We start from the raw sequence: 13,273 nt of genomic DNA on the forward strand, positions 1-13,273 counted from the left end.
TCGTTACCTGATTGGGCCGTCCTCCTATAATATTGAATCCCAAAGTATCATTTTCTCGGTGTAGCATGATTGTTAATGGTTTGGGTTCTCCTCCCTAAGAAGCAAGAGGTGAAATACTGTTAAAGAATATAGTCTCAAAAAGAAGTACATTAGTGCTTACACTTAAGATCAAAAGATTTTTAGCCGGAGAATACGTATAAGACTTAAAGGAAAATTAGGCTGAAAAGATAACAAGAGACTTTGTAATGGAAAAAACCCAAAGAATCCACCTGCCACTGAAAAGTAACACAGGTAACACCTGATTATCTTCAGCGCTGAATGGAAAGAAGTACAGGCTTTTGGTGAAGAATGCTCAGCACCACTGAAAAAAGTCAGAGCTCCAAACATCTGGAAGTCTCTAAAAAAATAAAATTCCCATGTGTGTCAACATTTCAGATGTTAAACATATAGGTTAAAATACACAACACTTTCAAACCCCAAAGTCATATCAGTACCCATTTCACAGCAACCTTCAGGGAAGATACACACACAAAATGAAACCCAACTCTTCATCCCAGCATTTCACTTCTCTCCCAAAAAGAAAGAATCCAAAACCATGTCTGCAAAAAAAAAAGTTTTTTTCTTAACAAGGTTTTAAATATAAAGCTAACGTTCAAAAACAGTGAAGGAGTCAAAGTTAAAAACAAACAAACAAAAAAGACACTTTTTCCTTCAGTGGAAGAGGTAAATAGCTTTCTAAAAAAAATATTAAAAAGTCAAAAAAATACTTGGAGGCTTTAGCACAGCAAGTTAGATCATTTTACCGCATTCACATATGATAATAGTTACAGTTCAAGAGCCATACTCCCCCCCAAAAAAATTATATTCATCCAGCGCTGTTAGGTGTTTGTGTCTGCCAGTGTCCATTAATTAATAATATATAAATAATCAAATTTTGTATTCAATTTGACAACTAAATAAGGTATACCTTTCTAAGCATACAAAATATAACACTTAACGCTGAAGGCCATATATTTTATTAACTGTGACAGTGAAATGTTTTATTGCCGCATAATACATTTGATTTTAATGGAATACATTTTTACTTCATAGATAGTTTTTCTTCCAAATACCTGTTTTAGTCATTACCCTGGTCTCGGCTGTGCAAGACACTGGAGCGGCAGTACATACAGCAACACCTACCGGCAACGCTCGGAAACGGCTCCGCTCCTGCCCGGGAGGAGTGATGCCTCCACGCCAGGGCAGGTGGGTTACAACTAGATGATCTTTAAGGTCCTTCCAACCCAAACCATTCTAGATTCTACATATAAGCACACTTCCCAGAGCCAGCAACCTAAACCTCATGGCCTAGCTAACCAAAGAAAATAATAATAATATAAAAAGATTAAATATGTAAGTCTCCAAACACAAAGTTTCTCAATGCCACAAAGACCCATGTTTCTAGGCACGCAGGTGTCCTGCGAACGCCGTCCCCTCTCCCGCTCCCCGTGCAGCTGCCAGATGCCCAGCACGCGACATTGCTTCAGGAGTGACTTTGCCTCAGACCTTCTCCACCTGGGATTTTGCTTTGCAAGGGTCCGTGAAGATTTGGGTAAAAAGAAAAATTCTTTGCATTAAAACACTCCCTCACCACGGCTGCAAACAGCGGTGCTAGAGTGCACAGGGATCTTCCAGCCACTAGTTAATGCTCCAAAAAAGCATCAGCTCCCTTACAGCGAGTTAAGCCAGCTCACCAGTACTCTCGGATGGTTTATTTAGCCTGAAGGGAGCGAATCTCTACCTGAGCGATGCTCTCAGACCCGAGAAGAGAGCGAAGTGCTGCACCAGTCTCTGCTATTGACAGCGTCAACTTTTATTCCACTCTACCGAACGAGAGCAGCTTTGCTATCGTTTTACCATCGCCTACAAAGTTTACACTAATTTCATGCTCCGTTTTTTTAAAACAATTCCTCGGCTGCTCAAACAGAAGTTAAAAGCCGGCTCCTGAGCGCCCGCCAGTCCCCCCTGGAGCAAACAGCGGCAGCCGCCGCCGGGTACCTGCGGGGGCGCCCGATGCGGACACCCTGCCCGGAGGAACCGGGACCCCTCTGCCCGCCGCCAGCCCAAGGGGGAGCCCCTCTCCCCTTCCTCCCGCTTCCCACTCCCTCCGGCCAAGCAGGGGACGAGCCACCGCCGCTACCTGGCACCACTGGTCCCACCGGCGCCCGGGTTTTCGGCCGCCGCAGGGAAGGGCTCCGAAATAGGGACCTACAAGCAGCGTGTCCCCCCGGTCGGAGCTGCATCGCCCCGGGGGCGGCGAGGGCCCAGCGAAGCGGCTCGCACCGCCTGGGGGATGTGCGGGGACGGGGAGGGACCGGGCTAGGGGCCGGCGCGGACTTGGGGGTGACGGCTATGCCCCCCCCGGGGCCACCGCTCGCAAGTTGGGCATGGCGATAGCAGGTCCGGGGAGAGCACCGCTGCAGGGGAGCAGGCCGGGCGTGCTGCCCCGCTGGTCTCTGCGGCCGCACTCACCTTGCCGGGCTGGCCGCCTGCCAGGTCCCGGGTGATGCTGCTGATGTGGCTCACGTACTGGCCGAACTTCGCCTGGTACCGCCGCGCCGTCAGCTGCACCTCGCTCTGCAGCGCCGAGAGCTGCGCCAGCAGCGACTTCTCCCTCCTGCTCCAGCGCAGGGCCTCCCTCCTCAGCTCGGGACCCGGCTCCGGGCTGCCGCCGCCCCGCAGCGCCCGCAGGCAGCGGTGCCCGCCGCCCGCCCGCGGCCGCGGCGGCCCCGCGGAGCCGCCCCCCGAGCGGCCGGGGGGGAGCCCGCCCCGCTGCTGCGGCTCGGTGGGGCCGGGCGGCGGCGGCCCGTAGCGGCACGTCGCGAGGTGGGCGGGCAGCTCCCGCAGCCGCACGGTGCGGCCGCAGCCCCGCGGGCTGTAGTCGCACTTGACCTCCAGCTTCTGGACGAGGCTGCGGAGGGGCAGGACGGGGCGCAGCTCGGCGGCCGCCAGCGGCTGGCAGCGCAGCGGGCAGCGCCGCCGCCGGGCCGCCCAGGGCAGCAGGCAGCCGGCGCAGAAGACGTGCCCGCACGGCGTGGACAGCGGCTCCTCCAGCACCCGCCCGCACAGCTTGCACTGCAGCTCCGCCGCCACCGGCGCCGCGAAGCGCGACGGGTCGAAGCCCATGGCGCGGCCGGGGACCGCCAAAGTTTCGGCGCCGCGGCCCCCGCCCGGCCCCGGCGGCGCTGGAGCCGCTCCTGGCGGGCGGGCGGGCGGCGGCGAGGGGCGGGCGGAGGAGCGGGGCCGCGCCGGGGGAGGCGGGCGGCAGCGTCGAGCTGGAGTTCCCAGCGGCTTTCCCCCCCCCCCCCCCCCCCTCGCATTAACTCCCTCTCCCCGGCGCTGCCGCCCCACGCCCAGCCCCGGCACCACCTCCGCCCTCCCGGGGCATCCTCGCTCCGCGGCGGGGCGCGGGGGGAAGGGAGGGGGAGACGCGGGGAAGCGCCGCCGCCTGCGCCCACCGCCGTGCGGGCACTGTCCTGGCGGCCGCGCTGTACCCCCGGCCGGTCGCCCGAGGCTGGGTTGAGGTCGCGGGGGTAGGACGATGACAGGCTGCAAAGCAGCGCGGGTCGCCTCGGCTCTTTGGCTGCTGCACGGACGTGCCGGTGCATAACGCACGCGCGTGTTTCCCTCTAAAGGGCTCGCTCCGCTCTTGTGCTCCCGCGGTGGGATATCCAGGGCACGGAAAGCTCAAGCCCCCAGTACCAATGCTGTCTTTGTTACCACACCAAGGAAAATACAGTCAGGGTAAGAAAATTGCTTGTTGAGCCCCCTTAAACAACAACGTATGTATAAATAACACTTTCATTTCAAGAAAAGCTAAAACACAGCAGAATCTGGAAAGAAATAGTTAGGATCCACAGCCAGCCTGGATTCTACCCCTTCATTGCTGCACAACCCACAACACACACTGAAACACGAAACCCCTAACGCATTCCCCACATAACTTGACTATTGAAAACACAGAGCCAGATTGCTGCCCCCAGCCCCGTGGAAAACCTCCCAGAGGAGAGCGGGATGGAGCCCTCCGAGGCGTTCCTGTGGTAGGCTCCTTCCCATGTGGGTCAGACACCATAACGTTTGGTAAGGTGGTTTTGGCCTGCCCAGGCCCAGATCCCAGGATATTTTCTCGACTGAGGATTCCTAAGGCAGAGCCAGGGTGTGTCCTCACCAGCTCTGCAATTCCTGCCTCCAGCCCTGAATCCCAAGCACGTCCCTCTGGGAAAGCCATCAGAGCTTTTGAGACCCACTAGTGAATGGTTCTTTTCCATGACTAGAAAGACAACATGGGGGCAACGCAGCAGAGGCAAATACTCATCCCTTTTTTCCAAAGTAAGAAGGAAAACTCTGCACATACCTGCCCCTAGAACTGTACCTGGAACCACACATCTCAGTTATGTCTACCCATCATTTGCTTAACAAAAGTTTCTCAGCAATTTTAAACAATAACAACTGGCAACACCACACAGAACATCTACAGACCCAAGTATTACTGAGAAGCACCACCAACCTACCATTTCTGACTTGCCAGCAGAAACCTATGGTTTCAGTTGGATTACCATGGACATAAAATAAATAAACAAATGAACTGCACCATCAAATAGTCTCTCAGATTTCAGACAAGGCACTATAACACATTATACAGTATTTCATTGCAGACCAAAATCATATTCTCTCACACTAAAAAGGAAATTAGATACCCCGAGTGATTATGCTATTCATACTGGGTTTTGATCATCTAGCATATCCATTGATTTTGATTGCTTTGCTCATAGGGTCATGATCAGTATCATTCTGAATGTTACAGAAAATGATTGAAAAACAGTATTCTTCTCATGTGCCTTTGAATTTAACTGTTCATTTACCCTCATTATTTATACCATCTCTTCTGTCCCAATGTATCTTCTTTACCTCCTCATACATTGCTCAGTCTCAGGTCTGAACAGAGGCAGTAGCATCTATGCTCATAGATTAAACCGGGCAAAGAACAGGCCCCAACACTGGCACATGGTCTGTTAAACTGGTATTGCCTATTTTAGTCTGTTGGCATGATGCTTGGAATGGTTTTGGCTGAGGCCTGTGAGCAGCCTCCCAAACCACACTTGGGCACAACACAAGGGTGGCAGAGGCCAGTCCAAGGAGTCAGTTTGGGGTTGTCATGCTGCTTCAGGGGTGACAGCTTAGGGGTGAGGCTGGGAGTCCTTTTAGGGTCCCTGGCACATTTTATTCAGCAGAACAAATGCAGCCAAGGGGATGATGTAGCCAGGTTTGAACCTCGGAGCCTTTAGGCTTCTTTTAAATTAGGTGATTAATTACATGAAAGTTTAGAAATCCCATGGCAGGCATACTTTTCAAAACCCCTGTCCTTTCTGGCCTGCTTTGGGCATTGGTTAAATGTCAGTGCACTGGCAAAACGGTTCCAGGCAGTTGTGCCGTTTCTCTGTTCATGCTAGAAACTATCTTTCTTTGCCAAGATGTCAACATGGATGGCAGCACGGGTGACTGGGTTTATATAAAAATAATTTCCCAATGCAAGAACCTGTAATACAGACAAATGTACAAAACTCATCTAAAGGTAACAGCTGTCTGCATACCAGACCTCCACATAAATGGGTATACACATGGATAAATACATGCAAGCATTACCAATATGCTTACAAGGGATTATTCCTACAATTAGTCCTATTAGTTCTGACGTAATGAGGAAATGAAAAACACAATCCTCATACTTTCCTAAACCGTGCTTAAAGAGACAACAATAATTACAAATTTTCTCATCTGAGGTCTCAGCAGCTACAGCTACAAGTTTCATACAGCCACTCACTACAGTCACAGCTTCACTGTGATGATCAAAGAGGAAAATGCAGATTTAGCGAGACTGGGAGAGGCTGAGGAGCACAGGAACAGCAGCGCCCTCAGGAACATTGCCCACAGTAGCTCTGTACAGCTCCACCACTTGCACTGGGACTGCGCCCAGTCATGGATGAAATAAATGATGTGCAGTGGCTCGTCTGCAGGACAGTCTCTATCTTCAACAGCTTCCACCATATTCTCTTTTGCTCTACCTGGTAAGGCAGCAAAAGTAATATGAAATAGGAAAGCACTTGCTTTTTTTAGTCACGTGTGCCAAGACACACACACACACACACAAGCACGCTTTGAGGAAGGATTTGGTGAAAGTAACTGCTGCTGAGGGAGTTCTTTATCAGCACAGAAAGCCTGCTGTTCCTGGGCATCAGAGATGGGAGAAAAGCTATTTCAAGTATAAAATCAAGGGTTATTTCTGCCTGTAGCTCTTGTCTCATCCTACAAGGATCTGCTGTTTAAATTGAGAGCTATACAGCTGTTCCCAAATCTTCTGATGAAAGAATCCTGAGATAAGAATTACTGCTCTGAAATCTGAAGGCAAATGGAAGGTTCCTGTCTCCATTGAAATCAATGAGGAAAATCAGATGAACTTTCAACTCACATATGTGGGAATAAAATATGTATTTTTGTATTTCCCCTCTCATTTTCATAATCATTTTGCCCTATTATTCATCCGTAGGATTTCAAAGGAAGGTTCTTTTCCCAGTCGCACTAGTAAAACCCTGTAACTAATTTAGAGCCAGGAGGACTCAGCAACTTCACTTGAGAGCAGATTTAGACCTGAGCATTTGCTATTAAAACCTGTTACCATCAGAAGTCTGGAAGAATGAATGTCATTGCTCTTTGGCAAATAGAAGATTATAAGCATAAAGTTAGCCCATATAACTCGTTTCACTGTAGAGAAGCACCTGAGAAGTGGGGCTTTTTTCCCTTGTTTTCAAGTCAGCAAGAGTTTTTCTGTATCACAGTTTATCATTGAAGCACATCAAGACACTTGGAGGGAGTGTCCCTAAGGTGGAGGAGTCAAAAAAGCCTGAAAGCTTATGGTTATTTGCTGCAACCTGAACAAGTATTTGCATTCGTCAGTAAAGGAAAGAAACTTCCAAAAGCTGCAGACATTCAGTGAAGAAGTTTACATACAGAAAACATTTATGAACTGTATTGTTCACAAGCACAAAGACACTCTATAATCTCTGTTTAACTACGTTTGACATCAAATGTGCCAACAATCAACTCTGACCACTAGAAAAATGAGAATGAGTCTTAAAAAGCAGTGAGTGCGAGATATGGATTTTGGACCTGCCTCTTTCATCCGCTGAATGGCCTTAAGCAAGTCCTGTAACTACTTTTCATTTTTCACTTCACTTACTACTAATGTTATCCAGCAGAATTCACTGAAGTCACTATACAATGTCTGTCACTAACAAAGCTGCTGTCTTAGGCACCGGTCCTTAGGGTAGTCAAAAGAGAAGTCTGTACCTTCCAACTTGAGAGGTGGGTAGAAGCACCTCCCAGTATGTGCTGTGGAGCCTGACCTGGGAGGCATGCTCTGAGGTCACCCCCTGTGGATTGAGCCTTGTATAAAGGGGAGGAAGAGAAGCGGTGAGATTGTGCATGATCCAAGAGTCGAGCTGCCCAGTGCTATAAAAGCAAAATGCTCCTGAGCATACCTGTTAAGTCCTTTGGGAACGTCACTGTTGGAAATTAAGGGTGCCATCGACTTTGGACACCTCCAGCAGCCGAACAGTTGTTTTTTCAGTAGGATGTTTCTACTGGGACTCCTGTGATACAAAATATTTAGGCAGACATGGGCACTGAAAGGTGGCTTTTCCAAACCTTCTTAATGGAATGTTTTCACAGTAAACAGTTTTAAAGGAAGAAAGTGCTGTTATCCCTGTTTTACAGATGAGGAGGTGGATAACTAAAATTCTTTAGGTTCTGGGTCAGAATGGCTCACATAAACTGTAAGTGTGTGTCAGAGCAGGGAGCTGGGACTGCCCTTTCTCTTTAGGAGACTGTTGACAAGGCAAGATCTTCTCCTAAACTGGAAGCCCAGACCTGTGTGATACATCTGGCCTTTACCAAGAAGTTTCTGATGGTTAGGGAAGCCAATAGTGAGAGCAGGCAGTAGCTCAAATGGGGATAATAAAAGGAAAGCCAGGAGTGGGTAGAGAAGCGGATAATGCAAGTGTCTGGACTGCAGCAGTGCATGGGGATATGCGTTTCTTTAAATGTCTAACTGCAAACAGAACTAGGAAAGGCAGGAGAAGACTGCACACTTGACCCATAGGTCAAAACAGATTGATACGCTTGTTCTAGGGTTGAGACAATGCTTTTTCTGAATTCCTCTTTTTTTTTCTTGTTCAGTGTTAAAGGAAAGTTACTTTCTAACACGGCAAGAAAGAAGAGAAGAGGTGAGATTCAGGCTGAGGGAAAATAGGTCTGCCAGCATGTTCACCTCTTACCCTTGTCAGGCCTGTACCGCATTCCTGCAGCCAGCTGGATCATCACTCGATGTCTGGTAAGAAGCTCGCTTCAGACTGCACTGGCTGCCGCACCCCTGCCCAGTGCTGCCCACACAGCCCTTCACACCACAGCCAGAACCAGGGGTCCAGCTGCAGCCTAAACAGAAGGTGCTAGCAGTAGGGTTAAACATAAAGGAACATGGGACCCTTGCCTTGGGTGTTTCTACCTCATTTCCCTTTCTCAACCCAGTTGTTGCAACCCCCAGATGTCCCAGTTTCTAAATTTGTCCTTGCAAAGCCAGTCCACCATGCAGTCACCTGATGCAGACACCTCCTCTCAGCACAGAGCTGCTCCCTAAGGGTATGCAGATACCAAAAGCTTTCCGTCTGTTTTAGCATCCATTAGTTCAAGGAGAAAAAGTCTGAGGGGATGATTTTTCACATTATGAAACCTCAGCAGCTGATGTCACTGAGCAAAGCCACTCACTGTTGCCAGGCTCATATGAGATGACAGAGCCCAAACTGGTTCAGAAAGGGATCAGCTCGTTGCTGGTGACAGTCCCTCCAGAGTAAGGTTAAGTTCTCTTGCCCTTGCTGTACTTGATCAACCAGCAAAGACATAGTGGCAGTTTCTAGGGCTTCCTTTTTAGGCAGCAAAATTATTTAAAAATCGAAGATGTGAAAACAGTCACCTTGCCCAATATCAGTAAAGTCAGGTACACCAGAAACAGATAGAAGCAGAACCTCAGTTTCTAACCTCAGCAGATCTCAGTGAAAGCTTTGATAGCTGCTCAGATTAGTAGAGATGCTTCAGGGTATTACCACCCCTCTGTCTTTTACATGTCTCTTACTGGTGTTACATTGCACAGCATTTAGGAAACTATACTACTACATTGCATGGTATTAGCTTGCACATCAGCTGGTAAGGAAGAGAAATAAACCATGTTCAAAAACATATATGAAAAGCTCAGAGTGAAATATGACAAACTAAAAAGAAAAAAAATGCAGGAATTTTGTGGTAGGATTTTCATAACTTATGTAAATCTGGAAATTTAAGCCTTTGAAATTACATTTAAATATCATTGCCACCAGAATGTGGCTGTCCTTAGATGACTAAGCCAGGTGATCTGCCTGAGAAATGTGTATAGAGAATTCTGATTACTTTATGCATTTTAACATGACACAAACTGGAAAAAGGTATTAGTAAGTCAAAGAAAACAAGACAAAAATGAAAGAAACCATTTCAAAACGGTAGCTAAAATATTACAATCAGTTCATGGAAATATGGGAATCCATGTACTGTTTCAGTGTTATTAGCCTCTTATCAGACGCAGTACAAAAAACCAGGTTAGAAATATGGAAGCAATAGACGCAAAAGGGACATGAAAAATTAAGATCTTAATGTTCGTATGGACCTTAAGATGAAAATATAAGAATATGCTTCTGTTTCTTTTCTGTAATCTATTTGTTCATGACATGTACTGTAATTTATGTACTTTGGAGTGTCCTCTTCAATCCCATGCCTGTTGCCTCCATGCACAAAACAGGTTAAACAAAGACGGTCAAGGAACACTTTACTCCATTGGCGTTAATCATATATGAAAATTGTGATACTCACTCCAAATATTTAATTGACCCCAAGGCAAGTCCCTTTGAGATCCAGCTTACGCTAACACAAATAATGCAGTGCTAAGAATGAAAGATTTCCTCATGCAATGAAGCATTTTAGTGCTCTAGCAAACATGATTCCTAGATATGCTTCACTTCCTCCATTAGCAACTTGCTACGTTTGAGTTTCATGTTTGTATTTGACAGTAGAAATAATATAGATCAGCCATTTACAGTAGTAAATCTTGAAAAATATCAGCATAATATAATAGCAAATATTATGAGCAGTGAGAAAATATGCTTTTGGATTTTGCAGTTTTTCCAGCACTTGATCTGTTTAGCCTTGTTTTTCCTCTGAGTCCTATTTTCCTAAAGCTACACTTTCACAAATTACTTATTAATGAGTCTGAATTAAATTACATACAATTGCTTATTCAACAAGTAAACTTAAATCATCTGAATGGCTTGTGTTTTATTTCACTTAAAATTAAGATGTATTTACCTGTCTGGTGTGGAACACTACCTTGAGTAGTTACTCCAAAACCACATTTAGGACATTATTCTTTCTATCAGCACCTCTCATTCACCATCCCTACTAAAAGCAGACAGAACCTCCTCCAATTTGTGATTTTTTCCTTGTATGTGAATGAGATTCACTGTTATTTTGCATGGGTTCTCATGGTCTGCCCTCAGCAAGGCTGGAAACTGTGACCTCTTTGGGGAGACAGTGGCTTTTTACAGTATTTTGGGTAACACCTGCAAGGGGACAACACTAAAGGGACTGCAGGGAGCCAGGATCAGGCTCCATGGCTGATGCCTCCACACTGTCTGTCCCCTCACTCATGTCCCAAGGCAGGTGGAAGGCCACCCATGAGCCTGCAACCATGCTGCTTGGGGACTTTCAGAGGAAAAAGAAGTGACCTTCCAGTACTCTTGTGGGTGGACGGTATGCTCAGGTTGGCTAGAGGACTTTGGCAGAACTAACGAACATGGTTTTCCTGAGAGTTATGGATGGTGGCTAGGTTTTCTGGTGCCCAGTAATGGTGGGGTTCACATTGCAGTGTCCTTTGGTGAGAAGAGCCAGGGGAAGGGGGCTGTCTTCCAGCAGTCTGCCAGGTTTTATTACACTTCTAGGATCTTTCTGTCTCCTACACATTTGCCAGATGGGGCTGATAGAAACTGGGAGTTCAAATGGGATAAAGGAGGAGACCTGTACAGGCATGCATACACACAGAGAAGGCCAGTGCCACATCTCCTTTTCTCTGGAGACCAAACCAAGAAGTAGGTTTAATACAACCGAAAAATCCATACAGGTAAAGCCACAGCAAAGATACTGTTTGTGTTTATCTTAGTACTTGAGGGAGTGCGGTTTAGCTGAACATCTCCTGGGAGAATGTTCACAAAAAGTGTTGATCTCTTCTGTTTCTGGAAATGTCAAGAGTGCTGAATTAGCAAATTTCTACTTCCTGGTTTAATAGTTCTCATCCTACTGAGGCCAAAAATGGAAAAGAAAAAAATAATTTTCTGATGCTTGAAAACGTTTTTTTAATTTTTTGAATCTTACCAACAATTTCTACTCATCTTTTTGTGAGAGACTCAGACCTGGAAGATCAGAGATGACACCATTAAAGCTTATTTGGACAAGTTAAATCTACATTGTTTCTAAGCTGCCTATCATCACGGATTCATGAACATTAATTCTGGTCTACTAACGCAACTTTCTAATGACTACCTACTCCTGCACTGAGGATTGACATGTACAGCCTGATAGTCTTGTTACGGGGTGTTTTGTCAAAGTGCTAATACAGCTCCTGCCTGCTGCATTACCTCATCACTACTTTTTAAACCTATATGTGTTTTCAAGAAAGAAACCTGAATTTTAGAAATGCTGAGCAGACAGATGCTTCAGTGACATCAATGGGAGATAAAAATGGTCAAAATCTGGTGCACTTTTAGAAAGAATGAATGTGCTTTTTCTCCCGACCTATTAGTATTGCCCTGTTCAGCCCACTAAGTTATTTTATGGCATTGCCTCCCTTCACCCTCCAGCTGTATTATAGCTGCATCAGGCCCTGCTTATATCACAGAAGTTTCAGATCGATAACATATAATGTAGTATAAGAGTCTGCTATTAACTTGTAGAAGGCTCCCCACCTAAGTGAGATAAGACAGATTTGGCCCTTGGTTATGTTTTAAAATGGACCAAGGCACAGCAAAAGATTTTATATTAATTTGATATTTTGCTGTTAGGCTTTTCTCCTTTAAATAGAAGCGGGGGATACATAAGCTGAGGTATGAAAGAACTTAGCATTTCAGCTTAAATGGGAAAATCTAGATGGCAAGTGTGTTATCTGGTATATGCAAGAGGCATGGCTTCAAATTTATTATAGCTCATTTTCAAGCCAGAAAATTTGCCAAAATTAGTAATGATCCAAACTGTAATAAAACCTGAAGTCACTGCTAGATTAACATACCACCAGCATAAAATGCCAGTTTAAATTCACTGAAGCCAGTCTCCATCCCATGAGAATATGAAGCAGCATTAACACCTTCTGTCAAAGGCTCTCATGTTATAATAAATCAGCATGGTGGTAGGGAAGAGAAGAGACACAGAAAATACCTTTTTCTGTAGTAATCAGACTTTAAAGTTTCCAAGTTTTCTTGATCTCTACAACATCAGAATTTATCCGGCTGTGTGCTTGAGCAAGCAGGCATTCACTGCTGACTAGGACAAGGTCCAAAAGTGACAGCCTCCTCTGAGGCTAAAGTCAGATGAACATGGTCTTTTGGCAGCCTGCGTATTAAGAACTACCCCATTCCCAGGTTGTCCATAGAGGACATCACTGAGATTAGCAAAATGTCATTGGATCTGATTTTGTACTGTTTGGGAACTTTGAATTTCAGTACATCACTCTTCAGGCTGGTTTTGCGAATACAACATCCCAAGATTCCTTCACAAACACCACCAATCCTCTGCAACACCCACTGCCTTCAAGCAGTGTGATTCAGACAAGTAGGAGGGGTTTTTTTCCATTAGTCCTGCTTTCAGCTTCATTTTAGCAATGAAATTACTCCCTCCTTCCCTTCCCGCACAAATAACACTCTCCTAAAGAAGTCCAGCTTTTAGTGATTAATAGCATTTTGCAAAGTCTGGCTAACGCTTTAGCAAGAACTGTCAGGGCATCAAGGACAGGGAGAGCAGAGCTCAGGGCTGACTGTCATTATTCCTGATTCTGCCACTGACGTACTTTGAGATCTTCAATAAGTTAATTAACCTCTGTGACTCAGTGTAAGCA

At 46.3% G+C, this 13,273-nt stretch overlaps 1 protein-coding gene across 1 annotated transcript in view; it reads right to left on the reverse strand.

The window, feature by feature from the left end:
• The window catches only part of PDZRN4 (PDZ domain containing ring finger 4), a 251,054-nt gene extending 247,761 nt beyond the window's left edge, over positions 1-3,293 (reverse strand). The window contains exons 1-2 of the mRNA XM_055809103.1: positions 2,512-3,293; positions 8-94 (exon numbers count right to left, since the gene is read on the reverse strand). Of these exons, the coding sequence (XP_055665078.1) occupies positions 8-94; positions 2,512-3,165 (741 nt within the window). The 5' untranslated portion in view covers positions 3,166-3,293. The remainder of the gene's footprint in view (positions 1-7; positions 95-2,511) is intronic.
• Between the last annotated feature and the right edge of the window lie 9,980 nt (positions 3,294-13,273).

Source organism: Falco peregrinus, chromosome 6, assembly GCF_023634155.1.
Source record: "Falco peregrinus isolate bFalPer1 chromosome 6, bFalPer1.pri, whole genome shotgun sequence".
Lineage (NCBI taxonomy): Eukaryota > Metazoa > Chordata > Aves > Falconiformes > Falconidae > Falco > Falco peregrinus.